At 40.9% G+C, this 25,214-nt stretch overlaps 1 protein-coding gene and 2 pseudogenes across 1 annotated transcript in view; 1 reads left to right on the forward strand and 2 right to left on the reverse strand.

Moving 5' to 3' along the window:
* The window catches only part of ZW10 (zw10 kinetochore protein), a 41,178-nt gene extending 16,317 nt beyond the window's left edge, over nt 1-24,861 (reverse strand). The window contains exons 1-7 of the mRNA XM_025358152.1: nt 24,618-24,861; nt 19,281-19,415; nt 11,270-11,371; nt 10,970-11,047; nt 10,666-10,825; nt 9,012-9,164; nt 8,107-8,295 (exon numbers count right to left, since the gene is read on the reverse strand). Of these exons, the coding sequence (XP_025213937.1) occupies nt 8,107-8,295; nt 9,012-9,164; nt 10,666-10,825; nt 10,970-11,047; nt 11,270-11,371; nt 19,281-19,415; nt 24,618-24,722 (922 nt within the window). The 5' untranslated portion in view covers nt 24,723-24,861. The remainder of the gene's footprint in view (nt 1-8,106; nt 8,296-9,011; nt 9,165-10,665; nt 10,826-10,969; nt 11,048-11,269; nt 11,372-19,280; nt 19,416-24,617) is intronic.
* LOC112607277 lies at nt 1,595-8,025 on the reverse strand (annotated as a pseudogene).
* LOC112607089 lies at nt 20,425-20,654 on the forward strand (annotated as a pseudogene).
* Nucleotides 24,862-25,214: the final 353 nt, after the last annotated feature.

Below are 25,214 nucleotides of genomic sequence, written 5' to 3' on the forward strand. Positions count from 1 at the left end.
ACACGAGCATGTAAAACTGGTGAAATCTAAATAAACTCAATGAATTGTACCAATGTTAATTTCCTGGTTTTGATATTGCACTATACTGCACTATATATTACTATATAATATTTAAGATGTTAACACTGTAGAAAATTGTGTGAAGGAGGCACAAGACCTCCCTGTAATTTTTGAATGGAAAAAAAATTTTAAAGCAGCAGGGTAAAATACTTTTCCATTAAACACAATTTCATTGTTTTGATAGAACTACATTTCACTGCAACCACTGCATCACATAAAATATTACTGTTGTATTGTCAAGCACTCAACAGGCACAAATGTCATTTCTAGTATTTCATATAATACATTGCCAAACCAGTCAGTGTCAACAGACTGATTCCATCATCATTTTTTCTCCAGACTGATCCTATCACAGTTTTCTTTCCTCTATGCACTAGTATAACACTGTAATGTGTTTATTTGAATATTTTATGCATAGAGCACAAGTTATGGTGATACCTACATAAATGGTAATAGGTAGTTAAATTGAAATACTTATTTTAGTTATGATATTACTCTTTTTCTAGATTAAGAAAATATGTACAAATTTTAAAATTTAAAACAAAGCATACTATTGATACAGTCAAGTAAAGATGGAGAAGCTGGTAGTACCACTGAAAGAGCAAAGGTAAAAAAGACTAGAAGAAAGCATGTCACAAATTTCACAATCAATGGCGGCTGCAATTTGCTACAACAGGGTAAAACAAAAAAAGCTGCTTGCTTGTTGTATACAAAACTTTTTTTTTTTTGAGATGAAGTTTCGCTCTTGTTGCCCAGGCTGGAGAGCAATGGCGCGATCTCGGCTCACTGCAACCTCCACCTCCCGGGTTCAAGCGATTCTCCTTCCTCAGCCTCCCAAGTAGCTAGGATTACAGGCACCCACCACCACGCCCAGCTCATTTTTGTATATTTAGTAGAGACAGGGTTTCACCATGTTGACCAGGCTGCTCCTGAACTTCTGACCTCAGGTGATCCACCTGCCTTGGCCTCCCAAAGTGCTGGGATTACAGGCGTGAGCCACCTCACCTGGCCACAAAACATTTTTTAAGACAATAAAGTGAACAATATTAAGGGACATTTTCAGCAAATACATTAGGAATTTGATGCTTCCTGTGAAAAAAGAATTGACAAAATTAGTCACCTGGAATCAGAATTAAATGTCCAATAAAAAGTGTGATTTTAACAGGACCTGAACTTCTAACTTTCAATAACTTGGATTCTTATATTTAAAAAAAAAACCCTTTTTAAATGGAGAGCTAGCAAAAGAAGTGATTATTTTTTAATTTTCTTAAAAATTATAAGGAAAAGACATGTTTTTTAAAATGTAAAAGATCTTCAACGAAGCAACCACAGAATACAGTCCACAAAATATAATATCTTTCTAACAATATCAAAGATCAATTGATTCAATTTCTGGAAAATTGAAAATACTTTCCGTGTGTGTGTGTGTGTGTGTGTGTGTGTGTGTATGTGTGTGTGTTTATTTTATGTACAAAGAGGCATCATGGTTTTGCATTAGGTAGGTGCCTTGGATAATCCTTTCAAGGAAGATCATTTAGTCCAACTTAATGAAACCAATATCCTTCGCATACTGACGGAAACACTGGCGGCACATATTGAGGCCATATTTCCAGATCAGACCATGCTGGTTTGAGCAGACACGACAAAAGCAAGAATTCTGGCCGAATTTTCACCAGTGGCTCCAGTACAGCTGCTGGTGACCTATCTTGCTCTCAGGAGTGCGATGAGGTAAAAAGGCCAAATACTTTTCTTTAGCTGTAAATCATACTTTGGGTACATTTTTTCTAAAGGGACTTCCAAATTTGCAAAGAAATATTATCAATTCATAGCCTAAAAAATCAGTCTTACTGCACAGTTTTTGTCTGTTTTGCATAGATATTTTTAACCTTTCACATTTGTCAAAGAATTTCAGCAAGATATGAAAAAATAATTTTTATTACAACGAACAGTGTTCTAGTTCTATGTTAGGAGAAAAAAAATCCAGATTCATTAGAGTTTTAAAACAAAAGACTGGCTGAGCGCGGTGGCTTATGCCTGTAATCCCACCACTTTGGGAGGCCAAGGCGGGCAGATCACGAGGTCAAAAGTTCGAGACCAGTCTGACCAACATGATGAAACCCCGACTCTACCAAAAATACAAAAATTAGCCCGACGTGGTGGCGCGCACCTGTAATCCCAGCTACTCAGGAGTCTGAGGCAGGAGAATCTCTTGAACCGTGGAGGCGGAGGTTGCAGTGAGCGAAGATCGCACCACTGCACTCCAGCCTGGGTGACAGAGTGAGACTCCATCTCAAAAAAAAAAAAAAAGACTAATGATTTCCTTATTGCTTCATTTCATCACGTGATAGATACCTGTGTTGTTTTTTATCTGAAACATACTCTACAAAAAGTTTAATGAACATTGTTAAAAGTATTCAGTTTACATACATGCAAATACTATTAATTATTACTGGTTAATGGAACTGTTGAAAGAAACAGAAGACAATAAATATGATGAACTTATGTTCTTTGCCAATGCTCATTACTTGAATCTGGAAGGGTTTTAGAAAGATTTACTACATTGTTATCTTTAAGACTTTGTTAAAACAAAAGAAATGCTTGCCAAATATTCAAATAATCAAAGATTTAAAAAGGCAAAAAACTTGTTTTCATACTTACATCACACTGCACATGAACAAGATGTGTGTGTGTGTGTGTGTGTGTGTGTGTGTGTATGTGTATTTGGCAAATACAACTACTATGGACTAAATTGTGTTCCTGCCCAAATTCATACGTTGAAGTCCTAGCCCCGAATGTGACTAGATTTGGCTATACAGGCATACTTCATTTTATTGTGTTTTGCTTTAATGTGCTTCACAGATAATGGTTTTTTGGGGTTTTCAAATTGAAGGTTTGTGGCAACCCTCCATTAAGCAAGTCTATGAGCACCATTTTGTCTAAGAGCATGTGCTCACTTCATATATCTGTCACATTTTGGCAATTCTTACAATATTTCAAACTTTTTCATGATTTTTGATGTTACCATTGTAATTGTTTTGAAATGCCATGAACCACACCCATGTAAGACAGTAAACTTAACAAATGTTGTGTGTGTTCTGACTACTCCACTAACCAGTCACGCCTTTCCCTCATACCCCTACCCTTTCCACTCACGTCTCTGTCTCCTAGGGTTTCCCTATTCCCTGAGACACAATACTGAAATTAGACCAACTAATAACCCTACAATAGCTTATACATGTTCAAGTGAAAGAGTCACACACCTCTCACTTTATATCAAAAGTTAGAAATGATCAAACTTAGTGATAAAGGCATGTCAAAGGCTCAGGTAAGTCAAAAACTAGACCTCTTGTGCCAGTTAGCCAAGTTTTGAATTCAAAGGAAAAGACTGGGTTTTTTGTGTGTGTTAACATTGCTTTAAATTCCTTATTTATTTACCTTTACTTTTTTTTTAACTTTTATATTAAGTTCAGGAGTACATGTAAAGGTCTGTTATACAGGTAAACTTCTGTCATGGGGGTTTGTTGTATAGATTATTACATCACCTAGGTATTAGGCCTAGTACCCATTAGTTATTTTTCCTATTCCTTGCCCTCCTCCCACCCTCCACCCTCCACCCTCCAATAGGCCCCAGTGTGTGTTGTTCCCCAGTATGTGTCATGTGTGTTCATCACTTAGCTCCCGCTTATAAGTGAGGACATGCAGTATTTGGTTTTCTGTTCCTGAGTTAGTGGGAAAAGTGCTTGAAGGAAATGAAAAGTGTATTAAAAGTGTATTGCTGAACAGATGGATTATAAGTAAAACAAGCTTATTTATGGATAAAGTTTTGTTTTTTGTTTTGTTTTTTTGAGATAAAGTCTTACTCTGTCACCCAGGCTGGAGTGCAATGGCATGATCTCAGCTCACTGCAATCTCTGCCTCCTGGGTCCAAGCAGTTCTCTCACCTTAGCCTCCTGAGTAGCTGAAATTACAGGCACGTGCCATCATGCCCAGCTAATTTTGGTATTTTTAGTAAAGACAGGGTTTCACTATGTTGACCAGGCTGGTCTTGAACTCCTGACCTCAAGTGATCTGTCCGCCCCAGCCTCCCAAAGTGCTAGGATTACAGGTGTGAGCCACCGTGCCTGGCAATTTATGGAGAAAGTTTGAGTGGTCTGTGTAGAAGCTCAAACCTACCACAACATTTTCTTAAAGCCAAAGCCTAATCCAGAGTAAGGCCTTAACTCTCTTCAATTCTATGAAGGCTCAGAGAGGTGAGGAAGCTGCAGAAGAAAAGGATGAAGCTAGGAGAGTTTGGCTCATGAGGTTTGAAGAAAAGAAGCTGTCTCCATAATATAAAAGCTCAAGGTGAAGCGGCAAGTGCTAATGGATAAGCTACAGCAAGTTATCCAGCAGGCCTAGCTAAGATAATCGACAAAGGTCTCTATACTAAACAACAGATTTTTAGTGTAGACAAACTAGCCTTCTATTGGAAGATATGCCATCTGGAACTTTTATTGCTAGACAGAAGTCAATACTTGGCTTCAAAGCTTCAAACAATAGGCTGACCCTCTTGCTAGGGACTAATGCGGCTGGTGACTTTAAGTTGAAACCATGTTCATCAACCATTCCAAAAATCCTAGTGCCAGGCCGGGCGCGATGGCTCACACCTATAATCCTAGCACTTTGGGAGGCCAAGGCAGGTGGACTGCTTGAGGCCCGGAGTTCGAGACCAGCCTGTGCAACATAGTGAAACCCCATCTCTACTAAAATTATAAAAATTAGCTGGGCGTGGTAGCACACACCTGTAATTCCAGCTACTCAGGAGGCTGAGGCAAGAGAATCGCTTGAACCCGGGAGACAGAAGTTGCAGTGAGCTGAGATCATGCCACTACACTCCAGCCTGGGCAACAGAGTGAGACTTGTCTCAAAAAAATTCCCAGGGCCTTAAGAATTATGCTAAATCTACTCTGCTTGTGCTCTAGAGATGGGATAAAGCCTGGATGGCAACACATCCACGACAGCATGGTTTTTCAGGGTATTTTTCAAAAACAGCATGTCTTATTTTGTTTTATGAGACAGACTCTTGCTCTGTTACCCAGAAGTGCAGTGACGTGAACACAGCTCACTGCAGCCTCCAACTGGGCTCAACTGATCCTCCTGCCTCAGCTTCCCAAGTAGCTGGGACTACAGGCACATGCCACTATGCCTGGCTAATTTTTTATTTTTTTAGTAGAGGCCAGGTATCACTATGTTACCCAGCCTGGTCTCAAACTCCTGGCCTCAAGCAATTCTCTTACCTTGGCCTTCCAAAGCTCTTGGATTACAGGTGTGAGCGACCATGCCCAGCCAACAGCATGGTTTACTGAATATTTTAAGGTCTCTGTTGAGACCTACTGCTCAGAAAAAAGATTTCTTTCAAAATATTACCGCTTACTGGCAATGCACCTGGTCGCCCAAGAACTCTGATGGAGACAAGCAAGGATATTAATGCTGTTTTCATGCCTGCTAACACACGATCCATCTGTAACCTATGAATCAAGGAGTAATTTTGACTTTCAAGTCTTATCATTCAAGAAATAAAATTAAAGCTGCCACAGTGATTCCTCTGATGGATCTGAGCAAAGTAAACTGAAAATCTTCTAGAAAGGATTCATCATTCTGCATGTAATTAAAAGCATTCACAATTCATGGGAGGAGGTCAAAATAGCAAAATTAACAGGAGTCTGGAAGAAGTTGATTCCAACCCTCATGACTTTGAGGGGTTTAAGACTTCAGTTAAAGAAGTAACTGCCAATATACTAGAAATGGCAAGAGAGCCAGAATCAGTAATAGAGCCTGAAGATATAACTGAATTGCTGCAACCTCATGATAAAACCTGAATAAATGAGGAGTTTTTTCTAGTGGATGAACAAAGAAAGTGGTTTCCTGAGACAGATTCTACTGCTGGTGAAGATGCTGTGAACATTGTTTAAATGACAACAAAGGATTTAGAACAGTCCATAAATTTAGTTGATAAAGCAGTGGCAGGGTGAGAAGAATGACTCCAATTTTGAAAAAAGTTCAACTAGGGATAAAATGCTATCAAACAGCACTGCATGTTACTGAGAAATCTTTCAAGAAGGGAAGTCAATTGATAAGGCAAGCTTCATTGTTGTCCTGTTTTAAGAAATTGACACAGCCATCCAACCTTCAGCAACCACCATCCTGATCAGTCAGCAGCCATCAACATTGAGGCAAGACACTCCACCAACAAAAAGATTATGACTCACTGAAGGCTCAGATGAGTTAGCACTTTTTAATAATAATATATTTTTAAATTAAGGTATGTACACTGTTTAGACATAATGCTATAGCACACTTAATAGACTACAGTACAGTGTAACTACAACTTTTATATGCACTGGGAAACCGAAAAATTTGTGGGACTTGCTTTACTGGGATACTACTTTATTGCAGTGGTCTAAAACCAAACCCGCAATATCTCTGAGTATGCTAGTAGTCCCTTTAAGGAGGTAATTAAGGTTACATGGGGTCATAAGGGTAGAGTCCTGATCCAACACAACTGGTGTCTTTATAAGAGAAAGAGACACCAGGATGCAAATGCAGAGAAAAAGCCATGCAAAGACACATCAAGAAGGCCATCTACAAGATAAGAGAGGCTTCAGGAAAAACCAAACCTACCAATACCAGAAGAGCAATGAAGATAAGGAGAACTTAAAACTATGTCATTCAAAAAATAAAAATGTTTACACTGGTGATAAGATGTAGGGGAAATAACAGCAACTGTAAAGAATTTGAAAATCCATCATGTGTAATAGGAATTAGACTCATTCTATATGGCTCCACACTATAAAAACAGCATCAATAAAGTAGACATTACAGGGTAGCATATTGTGACAAACTTTTAAAATAACTACCCTAAAGATTTAATTTGCAAAATTAGCATTTTTGTAGTAGTATTTAAGAGTACAGGTAAGAAATGTGAGTTTTAAAAAACAAAACAAAACAGAAACCTGCCTGGTACTCAGAACTGCCAAGGGGCAGGATAAAATGCCTCAAGTTCTCTCTCACTGAAAGTGTTCAGATTGGTTATCTGACCAATTGATGGAATATTATAGAGGAGATTCAGGCATCTGAGATATTTGGACCAAATTATCTCTCCAATTCCTTCTAACCTTTGGATGCTTTGTTTACAACTTAATTTATATCTAATGAAAACAAAATTGTATTCCTCCCCAAGGGGAGGATCTGGGAACAAGAAAAACTACCTTGAATTTCTGAAGTTTATGCGAGCCTTAGGATTTTTTCTTCTCTGCTCTCACCAAAACTATAGAAAAGTCCTTGCTTTACATATAAATTATTTATATGTAAACATACAGTATATGACTGCCAGGAAGGCCCACAAACAATAGGAGCATTTCTTTTCTACTTTAGCCACAGCAGGAATGGTTAGCCAGGCTATTCAATATGACAACTGAGAAAAGCACAAAGAAGGTAAGTCAAATAGACTTAAAAAAAAAAAAAAAAGCAGTATTGAAACACAAGAGACTTCACTTTTAATGGTACAATAACCAAAAACACGATTTAAGGAATACAGAAACTGGCTGTTTCTCGTGTGAATACACAAAGATCAACAGGCTGAAATACAATTTATTTCCTATGTTAAACCAAGTTTGTTTTTATCAGATTAACAGGGGTTTCTATGGAAATATGTAAAACAACACTTGGTTCATTTCTTCTTCTCCTATAACTAAAGTACGAGTTCCAATTTGTGATGGTACTGGGAGTCCAGTGAGAGAAGTGCATCCTAGAATTCAACCAAAATAATATTACAAATACAGAATCTGGGGTACCACTGATGGCCCTACTTGTCAATATAGTGCAGAGAAGGAATGCAAAATAGGCAAAAAACAAGACAGCAACTCCTTTGCCCCTATGGCACAATTTACCTACTTCTGAGCCTACTTTCTCACACATTATAGGCATTTCTACTTTAAAATAATATTTACTTTTAAAAACAATATTTACTCTTCCAAAATATAAAAACACTGCCTTGGAGATACATACCTAGAAGCTGTTTCTGGAGCACTTCTAGTACCAGTCTGATCTTTGTAAAAACTTCAGATGGTGATGGATATTCCAAGTTAGTCATTATAGATTCAAAACGAATAACTATGTTAGGTTGGCTTTCTATCACAGCGTGAAGGGATGGACAAGATGCCAGAGGCCTAAGGATATACTTCAGCAGCATCTGACCTGAAAAATCAGATGAACATTCACCAAAAAATCACTGTAAGATACTTCTAGGCCAGGCACGGTGGCTCACATCTGTAATTCCAGCACTTTGGCAGGCCGAGGCAGGTGGATCATCTGAGGCCAGGAGTTCAATACCAGCCTGGCCAACATGGTGAGATCCCATCTCCACTAAAAATACAAAAATTAGCTGGGCATGGTGGCAGGCACCTGTAATCCCAGCTACTCGGGAGGCTGAGGCAGGACAATTGCCTGAACCCAGGAGGTAGAGGTTGCAGTAAGCTGAGATCATGCCATCGCAGTCCAGCCTAGGTGACAAAAGCGAAACTTCATCTAAAAAAAAAAAAAAAAACTTCTAAAAGGTAAACCTGTCAAAAAAAGAATATGAATATTTGAACCTAACAACCAAAATACATATACCATGACATTACACACCAACCATTATGCAGTGTAGGTTTTACCACTGAAGTTTCCCAGATTGTCTACAGATTTTTATTTAAATTATTCAAAAACCAAATAAAATAGGAACAGTTTAAAAAAAAAAAAAACCCAATCCCTTAATAAAAAGGATAATATTTATGACAATTCCCTTTGATGAATTAAGAGGCCAGACCCTATATTAATACTCCCCAGAGAATATTTTATCATCTTTTCTGTCTTCCCTTTAATAGTGGGCCTTAGGAGATTTTGTGTAAATGAAACAAAGTAGCATGCCTCACCAAATGATTTAAGCTTGCTATGTAGTTCTCCAAGAACAGAAAATGCCAAGAGGACAGAACTGATGGGTGGCATAGGGGTCTTCTCCTCTTTATGTGATTGTTCAGTGTATAAATGAAGTTCAGTTTGTAGGTAAGATTCCAAACTGCTGGTATCTAAGAAAAAGGAAGAAAAACATCAGCTGTCTCACCAATATGAGATGTTCCCACTTCTATTCCTCAGAGTTCATTCTCTGATATTTCCAATGCAGTTCTATTACAATATACTCCTAATGCAAACAAATATGAATTATGACATACATGTCCTTGGCATCACTTTAAAAAAGGAAATGACTTTTTGAGGTCAGGTGAGGGGACTCATGTCTGTAATCCCAGCACATTGGGAGGCCGAGGCGGGAGGATCACTTGAGCCCAGGAGTTCAAGACCAGCCTGGGCAACGTAGTGAGACCCTGTTTCTAACAAAAAATTTAAAAATTCATCAGGCATGGTAGCACGCACCTGTGGTCACAGCTACTGGGGGCAGGGTGGGAGAAGTAGGTGGGGCTGAGGCAGGAGGATCGCTTCAGCCCGGGAGTTTGAGACTGCAGTAAACTATGCTTGAGCTACTGCACTCCAGCCTGGGCGACACAGCGAGACCCTGCTTCACAAAAAAAAAAAAAAAAAAATAGAGGTCCTAGTTTCACAGACCTTACTTTCTATGTTCTTTCCGCCAAACAAGTTTAACAAGTAGGGTGTGGTATAACAAATAATTCAACACACCTGCCCTCTTCTCAACTAATATTCTACTTGAGAACAGAATCTAAAATTTCCAGGATAACTCCCTTCAAATACTGATATACATACACATATGCACATGTGTCTATGTACACACATAAGTACACAATGAATTTGTAGGCCAAAGTGGACATAGGAAAGGGAACGGGGGAGACAGTTCCTCCTGAAATACACTAAATTTCAAAATCCAATGTTGGAAAATACACCAGGTACAATAGCATGTCCTTTAAATACAGCCTCTGAAGTTTTACTCTAAGGGCAAACACCACACCAAAGAGGGCTCATACCCAGAGGTAGGCAGAAAGGCTGAGAGCCAAGTAGCATAAATCAAAGCCAGGGCAGAAGTAATCCCATTTCTTCACCTTGCAAAGCACTCCCTAGCTCATTATTTTCCCCAAGGACTGGAAAGAAACTGAACAAAACCCCTCCTCTACCCACAAGCCTACTGATTCATCTTCTTTCCTAAGCAAGAGAGAGAATGGCTAGATAGCTCCTCTACACTCTCCAGCCAAGATAAACTGCTGGGATCAGGGCTGTCAGGAACGAGCACGTCCTACAAGGCAATGGAAACAATGTGGTGGCAAATTGCTACCACCTCCTCTAGCACACTCTCACCACATGACCCCAACTACCCTATCATCTTTTCTCACATTTCCAGGGAACGGGACAGCTAAGAGGGATGTAAGGGAAGCAAGGTGAGGGCACTTTAGGGACTCAGATGAGCTGGTCCTAAGTAAGCATCTTGCTAACATGAGCACTCAATACAGACATGGAAGATTATGAATGAACCCTCATCTACCAATACAAAACTGTAGAGTATATTCAGACACTACACTGGTTCAGGCAGATGAAGCAAAGCAGTCCACCTGAGGTCAGCAGCACCTTTTGATGGTGGGAACTTCCATACAATCAGCTTCTGCCACTCTTCTCCAAGGTGATAAAGTATGTTCTGTTTCTGTATTGTGAGCTCCATGCTGAGAGATTTCAATATTTTTAAATCAAAGCATTTTCTGGATTTTAATAACTTCAAGCATTTCTGTGCCTGGTAATGAAATGAAATCACTGTTAAACATTCAATCTGGACTCAGGGCAATTAGAATATATTTGCATAATGATAAAAAATACAAAATTTACTGAAAACAAGAAAAGCACTTATTGTTCATGCTTTGGGGAAAGCATTTAGTACCTCTTCCAGATGCTGAGCACCAGTGACATATTTCTTCTCTGTTAATGCACAATTATATTCTTCAATAGCAGTGGAAAACTGAAAAGTTAAGTATAATATTTTATACATCCTATTATTTCAAGTCTGTTTGCTTTTAAAATATTAAGAAATGCTCCCACTTTCCCTCCCTCTAAAAAAAAAAAAAAGATGAAGAAAAGAAAATATGAAGATAAAAAAACCCCATTATAGTCAGGAGATAGCCATTGAATAATGAGACCTTCCCACCACCAAAATACTAAGGTTCAAGTTGAGTTTACTGACCTCCTGCAACTGTTTAAGCAAACTTAGGACAACTGAGTCTCTTTCCAACTGCTGCTTTAAGTCTGTAAATTCACCAGTTGATACATGAAGATCCCGGCAGACCTAATTCACACACCAAAGACAAGTACTTTTAAGCTATACCATACCTAAGAAATAAAACATTTACAGCAAATCAATAAGCTTTACTAGGTCAACATAATTCATGTTGAAATTTAAATGCTAGTTAAGACTGGAATAAAAATCACAGAATGTAGTAGGAAGATACCCTAGAGGTCCAACTAGTCCAAACCTTTATCCTATCCCAAGAATACCCATTTCTTTCAATATGATATCCTCAAGTGACCAACTATTCTTAATTTAAACAGGTATCTTTCATCAGAGAGCTCATCCACCTGGATTACTAGAAAGGTATCCCCACTGCCAAGTGATAACTCATTTTAGAGTCAGACAGCTCTATTAGGATTTTTTTTTTAATTGAAACAGGGTCTCACTCTGTTGCCCAGGTTGAAGCACAGTGGTGCAATCTCAGCTCACTGCAGCCTCAACTTCCCTAGAATCAAGCGATTCTCCCACCTTAGCCCTGCTGAGTAGCCAGAACTACAGGCACGCACCACCATGCCTGGCTAATTTTTGTATTTTGTGATAAAGATGGAGTTTCGCCATTTTGTCCAGGCTGGTCTTGAACTCCTGGACTCAAGCGATCTGCCCACCTTGGCCTCCCAAAGTGCTGAGATTGCCAGCATGAGCCACCGCACCTTGTCAGAAAGATTTAATATTGAGGCAGAATCTACCTCTCATTCTGTCCCACCTTATCAAATGACTTTACATGATCAATTATTCCCTGTCTCCTAAAATCTCCAATTAATCTCTCCCTAATTTATCTTCACTCATTCGTGAAATATATATTGACTGAATACCTGTAAGTGCATGGCTTATCCCATCAAATTTAAATATGTTAAAATTTCTCCCATCTTTTGGAAAAATATCCCTCCACCTCACCAACTACCCTATTGCTCAGCAACTGCTTTATTTTTCTCCTCCCTCTCACAAACAGCTTCCTGAAATAGTGACCTATATTCACTGTCTTTACATTCTCACCTCTCAGTCACTCTATACCTCACTGTGATCTGGTTCCTAACTGTTCTTGCCAAAAAAAAAAAAACACTAAACTCCTCATTGCTAAATCCAAAGCATACATTACTAGTACAGTCGTGTGTCACTTAACAATGGGGACACATTCTGAGAAATGCATTGTTAGGTGATTTTGATGTCATGCAAACATCATAGAGTATACTTACACAAACCTAGATGGTATGTCCCACTATGTACCTAGGCTACATAAAACTATTGCTCCCAGGCTATAAACCCATACAGCATGTCAGTGTACCATTTACACAATGGTAAATATTTGTGTATCTAAACACAGAAAACATACAGTAAAAATACAGCATAAAAATGGTGCACCTGTATAGGGCACTTATCATGAATGGAGGTTGCAGGACTAGAAGTTGCTCTGAGTGAGTCAGTGGGTGAGTGGTGAGGTAATGTAAAGGTCTAGGACATTAGTGTACTCTACTGCCGACTTTATAAACATTATACATTTAGGTAACACTAAATTTATTTTTAAAAATTTTCTTTCTTCAATAATAACATTATCTTACTATAACATTTTTACTTCATAAACTTTTTAACTTATTTTTCTTTTTTTTGAGGAGTCTCACTCTGTCACCCAGCTGGAGTGCAGTGGCACAATCTTGGCTCACCGCAACCGCTACCTCCTGGGTTCAAGCAATTCTCCCACCTCAGCCACCCAGGTAGCTGGGATTACAGGCGTCCACCACCACACCCAGCTAATTTTTGTATTTTCAGTAGAGATGGGGTTTTACCATGTTGGCCAGGCTGGTCTCGAACTCCTGACCTCAAGTGATCTGCCTGCCTCAGTCTCCCAAAGTGCTGGGATTACAGGTGTGAGCCACTGCACCTAGCTAAACTTTTTAACATTTTGACTCTTGTAATAACACAGCTTAAAACGCAAACACACTATACGCTGTACAAAAATATTTTGTGTGTTTTTATTTCTTCTAAAAAAAAAATGGGATACACGTGCAGAACATGCAGATTTGTTACACAGGTATAGATGTGCCATGGTGGTTTGTTGCACCTATTAACCCGTCTTCTAAGTTCCCTCCCCTCACCCCTCACCCCCCAACAGGCCCTGGTGTGTGTTGTTCCCCTCTTTGTGTCCGTGTGTTCTCACTGTTCAACTCCCACTTATGAGTGAGAACATGCGGTGTTTAGTTTTCTGCTCTTGTGTTAAGTTTGCTAAGGATAATGGCTTCCAGCTTCATCCATGTCCCTGCAAAGGACATGCTCTCATTCCTTTTTATGGCTGCATAGTATTCCATGGTGTATATGTACCACATTTTCTTTATCCAGTCTATCAGTGATGGGCATTTCAGTTGGTTCCATGTCTTTGCTATTGTAAACAATGCGGCAATAAACATATGTGTGCATGTGTCTTTATAGTAGAATGATATATATTCCTTTGGGTATATACCCAGTAATGGGACTGCTGGGTCAAATGGTATTTCTGATTCCAGATCCTTGAGGAATCACCATGCTGTCTTCCACAATGGCTGAACTAATTTACATTCCCACCAACAGTGTAAAAACGTTCCTATTTCTCCACATCCTCTCCAGCATCTATTGTTTCCTGACTTTTTAATAATCGCTATTCTGACTTGCATGAGATGGTATCTCATTGTGGTTTTGATTTGCATTTCTCTGATTCAGTGATGTTGAGCTTTTTTTCATGTTTGTTGGCCACATAAATGTCTTCTTTTGAGAAGTGTCTGTTCATATCCTTTGCCCACTTTTTGATGGGGCTGTTTTTTTCTTATAAATATGTTTAAGTTTCTTGTAAATTCTGGATATTAGACCTTTGTCAGATGGGTAGATTGCAAAAATTTTCTCCCATTCTGTAGATTGCCTGTTCACTCTGATGATAGTTTCTTTTGCTGTGCAGAAGCTCTTTAGTTTAATTAGATCCCATTTGTCAATTTTGGCTTTTATTGCAGTTGCTTTTGGCATTTTTGTCATGAAGTCTTTGCCCATGCCTATGTCCTGAATGGAATTGCCCAGGTTTTCTTCTGGGGTTTTTATGGTTTTGGGTTTTACATTTAAGTCTTTAATCCACCTTGAGTTAATTTTTGTATAAGGTATAAGGAAGGGATCCAGTTTCAGTTTTCTGCATATGGCTAAACAGTTTTCCCAGCACCATTTTACTGAATAGGAGATTCTTTCCCCATTGCTTGTTTTTGTCAGGTTTGTCAAAGATCAGATGGTTGTAGAAGTGTGGTGTTATTTCCGAGGCCTCATTTCTGCTCCATTGGTCTATATGTCTGTTTTGGTACCAGTACCATGCTGTTTTGGTTACTGTAGCCTTGTAACATAGTTTGAAGTCAGGTAGTGTGATGCCTCCAGCTTTGTTCTTTTTGTTTAGGATTGTCTTGTCTATATGGGTCTTTCTTTGATTTCATATGAAAACTAAAACAGTTTTTTTCTAATTCTGTGAAGAATGTCAATGGTAGTTTGATGGACCAGCATTGAATCTATAAATTGCTTATGGCCATTTTCATGATACTGATTCTTCCTATCCATGAGAATGGAATGTTTTTCCATTTGTTTGTGTCCTCTCTTATTTCCTTGAGCAGTGGTTTGTAGTAAAAATATTTTATTTGTATTTGTCTTCTACAAGCTGTTTTCTATTTTAAATTTTTTGTTTTAACTTTGTAAACTTTCCTGTTAAACACTAAGACACAAACACGCACATTAGCCTAGCCCTATGAAGTCAGGATTATCAATAGGTGACAGGAACTTTTCAGCTCCACTATAATCTCACGGGACCACACTTGTATATGTGGTCTGTTGTCGACTGAAATGTATTTAACAGTACTGTGTTAACTTTCCTTCCTTCTGAAACATTCTTTCCCTTAGTTCCATGATACCATTCTCTACTGATTTTCCTCTTAGTTCTCTAGCCCTTCCTTTTTCACTTTCTTTTGGGAGCTTCATTTTCTGACCACTCCATATACATTGACACTCCTTTCTTCCTGATTGTCTTCTTATTCCAAACCAGTGGTTTTTAACAGGAAGTGATTTTGCCCCACCCTCAACCAGGGACATGTGACAACGTCTGAAGACAGTGGCTGCCACTGGTTGTCACCATGAGAGAGTACTATTCACATCTAGCGAACAGAGGCCAGGGATACTGCTAACATGATATGATGTACAGGACAGACCTCCACAACAAAGAATTATCCAGCCCAAAACATCAACATCAATAGTGACAAGGGTGAGAAACCCTGCTTTATATACTCTTTCTGGGCAATCTTGTCCATTCCCATGGCTTCAATTACTAAGTGCTGCTATCTCAAGTCCACATTATTTTCCTCACCTCCAAACATGTATATGGGTAAGATGATGTGGAAACTGTCCACTAAAATCCATTCTTCTTTTTTCCATATTAATAGCACCCAACCACATTATATATTTTAGCCTCCTTCACAGTTGGCTGACACCATGTCTAAGATCTTACCAATTACTAACAGAAGTAATTGGTAACTCTGAGTCTTAAGAAAATAGATGTGGCCCCTACATGCCCTCTCTTTTCCCTTTATCTCCAGCTATGACCTGGATACCAGAAGAGACCAGATTGAATCACGTAAATAATGACAAAACCCTAAGAGCAATACTTCTCAAACTCTAATGCATATACATATCACTCAGTGACTCTCAGTAAAATGCAGATTCTGATTCAGTGGGTCTAGATTGAGGCCTGAGATCCTGCATTTCTAATAAGCTATCAGGTACTGCCAAAGCTGCTGCTCTACAGACTTTTGGGAGACAATTCTCTAGATGTCTCTCACATTTTTGCACCATCTTACAAGTAAGGCAATTACTGTCTTTAGTTCTGGGCTATCTTTTCAAGAACGCCTATATAGTAAACAGCCTTGGAAGACAGAGATGGTGTCTCCCTCCAAAGCAAAAGGGAGGTATGCTTGCTACCCATTAAAAAGATTCAGGTGGCTGGGCGCGGTGGCTCAAGCTTGTAATCCCAGCACTTTGGGAGGCCGAGACGGGCGGATCATGAGGTCGGGAGATCGAGACCATCCTGGCTAACACGGTGAAACCCCGTCTCTACTAAAAAATACAAAAAACTAGCCGGGCGAGGTGGTGGGCTCCTGTAGTCCCAGCTACTCCGGAGGCTGAGGCAGGAGAACGGCGTAAACCCGGGAGGCGGAGCTTGCAGTGAGCTGAGATCCGGCCACAGCACTCCAGCCTGGGCGACAGAGCCAGACTCCGTCTCAAAAAAAAAAAAAAAAAAAAAAAAAGATTCAGGTTCCTTAAACTCAGGAGTCCTTTTCTATTAATATAAAGCAATCCACTGCACAATGTCCGACAGGAAGCAGGACTGGGCAACTGATGCAAAAATGCTGATACTCTGGCTACTGCTGTAAGTAATAAACTGTCCTTCATCTCGCACCAAGGAGACTCATGTCTTCTACAAAAATCCATGAAACTTTCCAGGAATGGTGACTCAAGCCTGTAATCCCAGCACTTTGTGAGGCTGAAGAAGGAGAATTGCTTGAGCCCAGAAGTTCTAGACCAGCCTGGGCAACATTGTGAGACCCTGTTTCTACAAAAAAATTTAGCTGGGCATGGTGGCTTGTACCTGTAGTCCCAGCTACCCGGGAGGGTGAGGTGAGATAATCAACTGAGCCCACGAGGTTGAGGCTGCAGTGAGCCATGACTGCGCTATGGGCAACAGAGTGAAACTGTCTCAAAAAAATAAAAAACAAGAATTTTTTTTTAAATTTTTAAAAATTAAAAAAAAAAATCCATGAGGCCAGGTGCAGTGGCTCATGCCCGTAATCCCAGTTACTTTGAGAGGCAGAGGTGGGTGGATCACTTGAGGCCAGGAGTTTGAGACCACTCTGGCCAACGTGATGAAACTCTATCTCTACTAAAAATACAAAAATTAGCCAGGCATGATGGCACATGCCTGTAATCCTAGCTACTCAGGAGGCTGACACAGGAGAATTGCTTGAACGCAGGAGGCAGAGGTTGCAATGAACCTAGATCACACCACTGCACTCCAGCCTGGGCAACAGAGTAAGAGTGCATCTCAAAAAAAATGTAAAAACAAAATCCATGAAACTTTAGCAGGCTAACTTACTGACTTTCAAGAAAGTTAACATCCTAGATCCCCTTCAATTCTTGACACACACTATGCTAGAATAGCTGGGCCCTAGATTGTAGAATCAGCCTGCTTACTAAAGTATTATGATTTTTTTTTAAGTATCTTGTTTGAGCCACCGCGTTTCAAGGTATCTCTTTTTATTTATTGTTTTTTTAACAACAGTCTAGCCTTCACCTTAATATAATCCAACTGTCTGTGAAAGTGCATTTGATATTCCACAGGCACCTTAAATTTAAACTCCTCAAATCTCTCACAAAAACCTGCTCTTTCTCTAGACTGTCTCAGTGAATGGAATGAAACCATGACCTAGTTCCCCAGTTATCCTTGACTCCTACATCCTTCACTCCCTACATCAACAAGTCCCAAATATCCTCTCTGAAATGTCACTAGGATCCATCAATTTTTCTCCATCCCCACTGCCACTGACTTTAGGGCAAATCACCGCCCTTTTTTTCCTCGATTATTTTAACTGCCTCTGAATATTTTAACTGCCTTCTCATATCCTGGACTCATTTCCCTCAAATTCTTTCTTCAAACTGCAAGCAGAATAGAATTCCTGAAATTCAAATCTGATGTCACTCTCTTGCTTAAAAACCTCTATGGGTTCCACAGTGCCATCAAGATAACGTCCACACTAACTTTATCATGTTACTACTAACCTGATATGCAAGGTCTTTGCTTACCTTTCTAATTCATCTTATGTTCCTTCCCACCACAATCTCTAAACATTTGTCTTATGCAATACTTGTAGCTCCCCAAAAGTGACCTCTCTCCATTACCTCCATGCCTCTGCCTAAAACTAACATTTATGGCTACTTACAACACTCTTCCTTCCCCTGTTGCCTATCACTTCCCGTCTTGGTTTGGATGTCATTTCCTATAGTAAGCCATCCTTAGCTATATCTCCTCTCTCTAACTGTATTACTCCTATTTATTGTTATGTCACACTATTATTATCAGGTATGAGATTCACACCTTGAAATAAAAAACATTCTTATTCAGCAACTATCTCAGTACCTGGCACCTTTTAAGTGCACAACAAATACACCAAATGCCTGAATAAACTTCTAACATACACCTATTGAAAAAAAATTCTCTATTACCAACGATAAATTTGAATATTCCTCCCATATGACAGAGCTTCAAATATTGAAAGTATTTCTTCCCAAGGCTAAACATCCTCAGTTTATTTCACAGTTCTTCAAATGGTACGGTGTTCAGGGCTAAACCTTCTCATCCAGACCAGCCATCTTTCAAACTACAACAACCAAAACTAAATGAATTTCAACAGCCAGGATGTGGCCAGTAAGAGGTACAGAGAGCCAACTATTGTTCTGTTCCAGACACTTCATTTCTAATAGCACAGTCTAATATTGCACTATTGATACTGACTCCCTAATCAATCAACTAATTATAAATACACTCTGGGGATATTTTTTGTACTGTGCCAGAGGTGCAAAATAACAGATTGATCCACTCGCTTTGGCCACCACAAAATGCTGGGATTACAGGCGTGATGCACCGGGCCTGGTCAAATTTTCTTCCATAAAAAATAAGTTATTTAAATTACACTTCTGGAAAATATTTCTATTTCAGAATTGAAGTCACCCTACAATCATTTAGTTCAACCACCATTTACCAAACAGAAAAGTGAGGGTTTAAAAAGTTGTACACAATTAAGCTGTCTTAGGAATCAGGAAGCTGAACCACTTCCCTACAAACCTACCCAATTTAACAAATTATCCTTACCTCACTCTCTATCCTGGATTTCAGTAAGTCAATGTCTTCAGACAGTTTATCCACCTGGGTAATCAGGCCCTGCGCACTCTGCATGCTAGGCAGGAATTCACTGTACTTCTTGCTAATCATATTGCACACCTCACCCTAAAATATAAAACAGAATTACAATAAAAGACAGTGAAATGAGTAGAAAACTCTGATAAAAATATATTCATCTTCCACAAGGCATTTTCCATGTTAGAACCTTCTTGCCAATTGCCCACAACCATTCACTTTCCCTCCAAGCCAATGAGTTTCTTTCAAAAACACATTTCTCCCACCATGAGGGGTCTCATAACACTATTAGGGTGAAAGAAGACAACAGTATCAAACATCACTACGTACTCTAAGAGTATGTACAACTATTACTGGTCGATTAAAACATTAATTAAAAAAAAGAAGACTATGATCACCAAACCCCACCAGTGCCCAAGAGTTGTACAATTGCTGGAAAAGATAAAGGTGGAGTCAGAAGTTCTCATATTGAACTATATCAGACTGTGGTCACCAATTTTAATGATAAATCTAATAGAAAAGAAAATAAATGGATAAATTAAATCCATAATCTATATCTCTCAATCAATTTCTATTTTCTTGCCTATAACATTTTATGGCCTGATCTTAAAACCCTACATTGGCCAGGCGCGGTGGCTCAAGCCTGTAATCCCAGCACTTTGGGAGGCCGAGACGGGTGGATCACGAGGTCAGGAGATCGAGACCATCCTGGCTAACACGGTGAAACCCCGTCTCTACCAAAAAATACAAAAAACTAGCCGGATGAGGTGGCGGGCACCTGTAGTCCCAGCTACTCGGGAGGCTGAGGCAGGAGAATAGCGTAAACCCGGGAGGCGGAGCTTGCAGTGAGCTGATATCCGGCCACTGCACTCCAGCCTAGGTGACAGAGCGAGACTCCATCTCAAAAAAAACAAAACAAAACAAAACCCTACATTGATTTGAGTTTCATCATCTCCTTTAATGCAAACTAACTTAAACGAAGTACTGAATACTGTGTATCGAATTATTCAGTACCTTGAAAGATACAAGAATAAATTATGGCTCCTTCTCTGGGGAAGTAGTGAAGGCAGTAGATGCGGGAAGCTGGACTCCAGGCATCATGTACTACAAATTTAGTAGCTTCACGTTCAAGTTGGTGGGAGCATGGATTTCAGAGGCCTATAGCCCACAGGGATTAAAGCCTGTGGTTTCCACAGAAGCACCACCTATCATATTTGCCATACCAACTAAGCTGACCTGATTCCACTGCATATAATTTTGCTAGGAAAAACAAAGTTCCAGAGCTGAAGAAGTTTCTCCGGAAAGCTGATGATGTGCCCATCCACCTGAAATGAGGATTCCCTGACCAAATGCTATAATGGACCACCATGGTGCTGACTATGGGCGGGATACTGCCTGATCACCCCCTACATGGTTTCGCAGCCTCTAAAGAAATGAGTTAGCGCCAAAACAAATAAGGACTGGTTTGCTTTTTGGCATAAACCGTTTGAATTATCTTTTTCATTGTTTTTGTTAATTTTTGTTTGTTTGTTTGTTTTTTTGAGATGGAGTCTCGTTCTGTCACCCAGGCTGGAGTACAGTGGTGGAATCTTGGCTCACTGCAACCTCCACCTCCCGGGTACAAGCGATTCTCCTGCATCAGCCTCCCAAGTAGCTGGGACTATAGGCATGCGCCACCATGCCCGGCTAATTTTTGTATTTTTAGTAGAGACAGGGTTTCACCATGTTGGCCAGGCTGCTCTCGAACTCCTGACCTCTGGTGATCCACCCACCTCAGCCTCTGAAAGTGCTGGGATTATAGGTGTGAGCCACCGTGGCCAGCCTAATTTTTTTTTTTTTTTTTTTTTTCTTTACTTGGATGATACATGTTTACAAGAAAAACAGAAAGATATGAAGACAGTATTTTGGCTTGCTTATGAAATGCATATGGCTTGTCAGAGCTCATTCAACAGTTAAAGCCACTGTTTAAAGAAATGATGCATCCCAGCATTGTGGCTCACACCTGTAATCCCAGCACTTTGGGAAGCCAAGGCAGGTGGATCACTTGAGGTCAGGAGTTCAAGACCAGCCTGGCCAACATGGTGCAAACCCATCTCTACTAAAATACAAAAAAATTAGCCAGGCGTGGTGGTGGGCGCCTGTAGTCCCAGCTACTTGGGAGGTTGAGGCAGGAGAATCACTTGAACCCAGAAAGCAGAGATTGCAGTGAGCCGAGATCTCGCCACTGCACTCCAGCCTGGGTGACAGAGCGAGAGAGACTCCACCTCAAAAACAAAAAAAAAAAAAGAAATGATGCTGCACTCTGTGTTTGTGCTCCTGATTTCCCTGGAGGTTCTAGACCTCAGGCACTTAAGAAGCAATTTTTTTTTTTTTTTTTTTTTTTTTTGAGACAGAGTCTCACTCTGTCACCCAGGCTGGAGTGCAGTGGAGCAATCTCACCTTACTGCAACCTCCACTTCCCAGGTTCAAGCGATTCTTCTGCCTCAGCCTCCATAGTAGCTGGGATTACAGGCGCCCACCACCACACTCAGCTAATTTTTGTATTTTTAGTAGAGAAGAAGTTTCACCATGTTGGCCAGACTGATCTGGAACTCCTGACCTCAGGTTATCTACCCGCCTTGGCCTCCCAAAGTGCTGGGATTACAGGCGTGAGCCACCGCACCTGGCCAAGGTTGCATTTTTGAGCATAGGGTACAGAAGCCTCTCTGGATTTGGATGTGGCTGAGGAAAGAAGACAGAAGCCAAGGCCATGCACATAAAATGAGGGGTTTGAGTTAGTACTCACCTGGGCGGGGAGGGGGTGGAGCAGGGAGTGGGGGTTCCATCTTGCAGTAAAATTTTAAAAGAAATTTTTAGCCTGCCTCGATTCCTTGGGCGGTTCATTTCAAAGGGTTTTTTGCCTCATTTCATATCTTCAGTGAAATTTTATGTGTAATTGTGTATATTTATGTTGCACTTTAGATTGGTGTCTTGTTTTGTTAATGCAGCTGTGCCACAAATTCTCCTTTCTCTTTTAAAAATGTTATGACTTTAAATTGATTTTTTTTTTGTCTCTTTTTGAGATAGAGTCTCACTCTGTCCCTCAGGCTGGAACACAGTGGCACAATCTCAGCTCACTGCAACCTCAACCTCACAGGTTCAAGCAATCCTCCTGCCTCAGCCTCCAGAGTAGCTGGGATTACAGGCGCACACCACCACGCCTGGCTAATTTTGTTAAATTATTATTTATTCTGACAGTGGAATAAATACATGAATTACAATAAAACGAATTGCTTGCCCTCAAATTCCTAGGTAGTAAAGATACTATATACCTGAGCAACGAGAATACAGGACTGAAATGTAATACAGCAACAAAGTTACAAAGCCTTCCAGCAGCACAAATGAGAAAGAGATCCCCTCTCCCTGAGGGAGGATAAAGACTTTTTTTTTTTATGCAGGAGACATTTGAAATGGAACTTGAAAAATGGGTAGAAATACTACAGGTAAAGATGGAAAAATGGCAACATAAGCAAAATATGGGATCAAAAAAAGAGGGGACAGCAGAGAAAGTAATTTTCAATTGGCTGAAGATCCAAGTTGGTAAAGGAAACTAGTGAAAGGAAAGAAAGGCACGTTGGGTTCAGAACACATAGGAGCTAGGGTAGCTTGCCATGCTAGAGTAGCTTAAAAACCTGTCTTCTTTCCATCACATTAAACAGTGGTGAAAAATCTGAAAGCCATATATATATATATATATATATATTGTTTGTTTGTTTGTTTGTTTTGTTTGTTTGTTTTTTTTGAGACGGAGTCTCGCTCTGTCGCCCAGGCTGGAGTGCAGTGGCCGGATCTCAGCTCACTGCAAGCTCCGCCTCCCGGGTACACGCTATTCTCCTGCCTCAGCCTCCCGAGTAGCTGGGACTACAGGCGTCCGCCACCTCGCCCAGCTAGTTTTTTGTATTCTTTTAGTAGAGACGGGGTTTCACCGTGTTAGCCAGGATGGTCTCGATCTCCTGACCTCGTGATCCACCCGTCTCGGCCTCCCAAAGTGCTGGGATTACAGGCTTGAGCCACCACGCCCGGCCCTGAAAGCCATATTAAAGAAGAGATGTCAGGGATATGACTACTTAAAATTCAGGAAACTACTTTTGTAAAATCAAGAGCTGTTAGGAAGTTATACCTGTGCCTTTATTGTGTGTGCCAAACTTGCCCCCTCCAAACCCTACTTGACTCAAATACACAAAATTTTAAATGAAAGCAACTGAAGATGTGGGCAAATACTGGCAAGGTAACAATATTGGTACAAAGAAAAACTGTGTGTGGCTCCCTGCTTCCAGTTTTTGTATCAACCTCAAAGCAGCAACGTCTACCTAAGTACCACTGACACTCAGCACAGCTTCAAGTGCTTGTAGATGAAGAAGTTTTAAAAACACATTAAGAGGCCGGAGACGGTGGCTCACGCCTGTAATCCCAACACTTTGGGAGGATGAGGCGGGTGGCTCACCTGAGGTCAAGAGTTCGAGACCAGCCTGGCCAACATGGGGAAACTCCATCTCTACTAAAAATATAAAACAAACAGAAAAAAAATTAGCCAGGCGTGGTGGTGCGCACCTGTAATCCCAGCTACTCAGGAGGCTGAGGCAGGAGAATCGCTTGAACCCGGGAGGCAGAGGTTGCGGTGAGCCGAGATCACTCCAGCCTGGGCGACAGAGCAAGACTCCATCTCAAAAGATAAATAGATAGATAAAAATTAAAACATACTGAGGGTTTGGGTTTTTTTTTTTTTTTAATGTCGGGGAGGAGAAAGGTGCAATCCTCCAGGCTATTTTATTCATCAACAAATCAAGGAGTGGGTGGAGGAAATAAACACTCATCGACGGAAGAAGGAGAAGGGGGGATCCTGTCTTTTCTACTCCTCTCCTGCGCTCGCTCCCTAGCTTCCTCGGAGCTTCCAGTTGCTCCTCCCGCTCTGCTGGTCTCTTCAGTCTCCCCATTCCCGCGGCACACCCCTCCCCAACATAACTCCACTCCCCAGTGCTCTCCAGCCACCGCCTCTTCGTCCCCACAGTCCCAGGCCTCCTCGCCTCCTCAGTTCCCAACCTCTGTCTGGGCTCCCCTCCAAGATCCCTCCTCAATCCACACACTCTGGGCCTCCCCACTCCTCATTCAGCCCCCACAACTAGATCTCCCCGACAGGCCCCACTCTGCTGGTCCCCACTCTGTCTGCCCTTAGCCCCCAACTCCTCTCTCCAGTCCCTTCACACAGGGACCCGTCGTCCCCTTCCAGTCAGCATACAGCTGCCCCGCTCTCACCTTAATCTCCTCCACCCGCCGGGTCAGACGGCTGATCCGGGTCCCCAGATCCTCCTTTTCCAGCCTCCCGGAGTGTGCCAAAACTTCTGTCACGAACGAGGCCATGGCCAAGACGGGAATCAATGCTGACTGGGTCACTCTCGTAGCCAGCGCGGCGGCTCCCGTCCCGCCGGCCGTCTTGACGCGCGGCCTGCCGGGAAACGGAGTCTCGAGGGCCTCAGACCGCCGCCCGGAAGGCAAGGAGCGCACTACAACTCCCAGCAGGCACCGCTCCAAACCCGGGATGGGATTTCCACGGTGTCCCGTAGTTGGCAAACTGTATGCAGACGCGTTTTCTTCCTTAGTTGTTTTCAAAGTTTGTCGCTTCCCGCCCGTTTTTCACTGAAGGAAATTAAACGTTTTTAATGACCAGGTCTAACTGAATCTTTCTAAACTTCAAAAGGCTTACGTGTAAAATTACCTAACTGAAAGAGCCAACGAGCCCATCTCGATCTTTTTTCCTCAACTTTTATTGGGCCGCTGTGGCACCAGAAGCTATGAACGGCGCCCTCTGGAGTTGTGTAAAGAAGTGGCGTCACCTCATTATAAATAAAAGGT

The sequence above is a fragment of the Theropithecus gelada genome, chromosome 14 (assembly GCF_003255815.1).
Source record: "Theropithecus gelada isolate Dixy chromosome 14, Tgel_1.0, whole genome shotgun sequence".
Classification (NCBI taxonomy): Eukaryota; Metazoa; Chordata; class Mammalia; order Primates; family Cercopithecidae; genus Theropithecus; species Theropithecus gelada.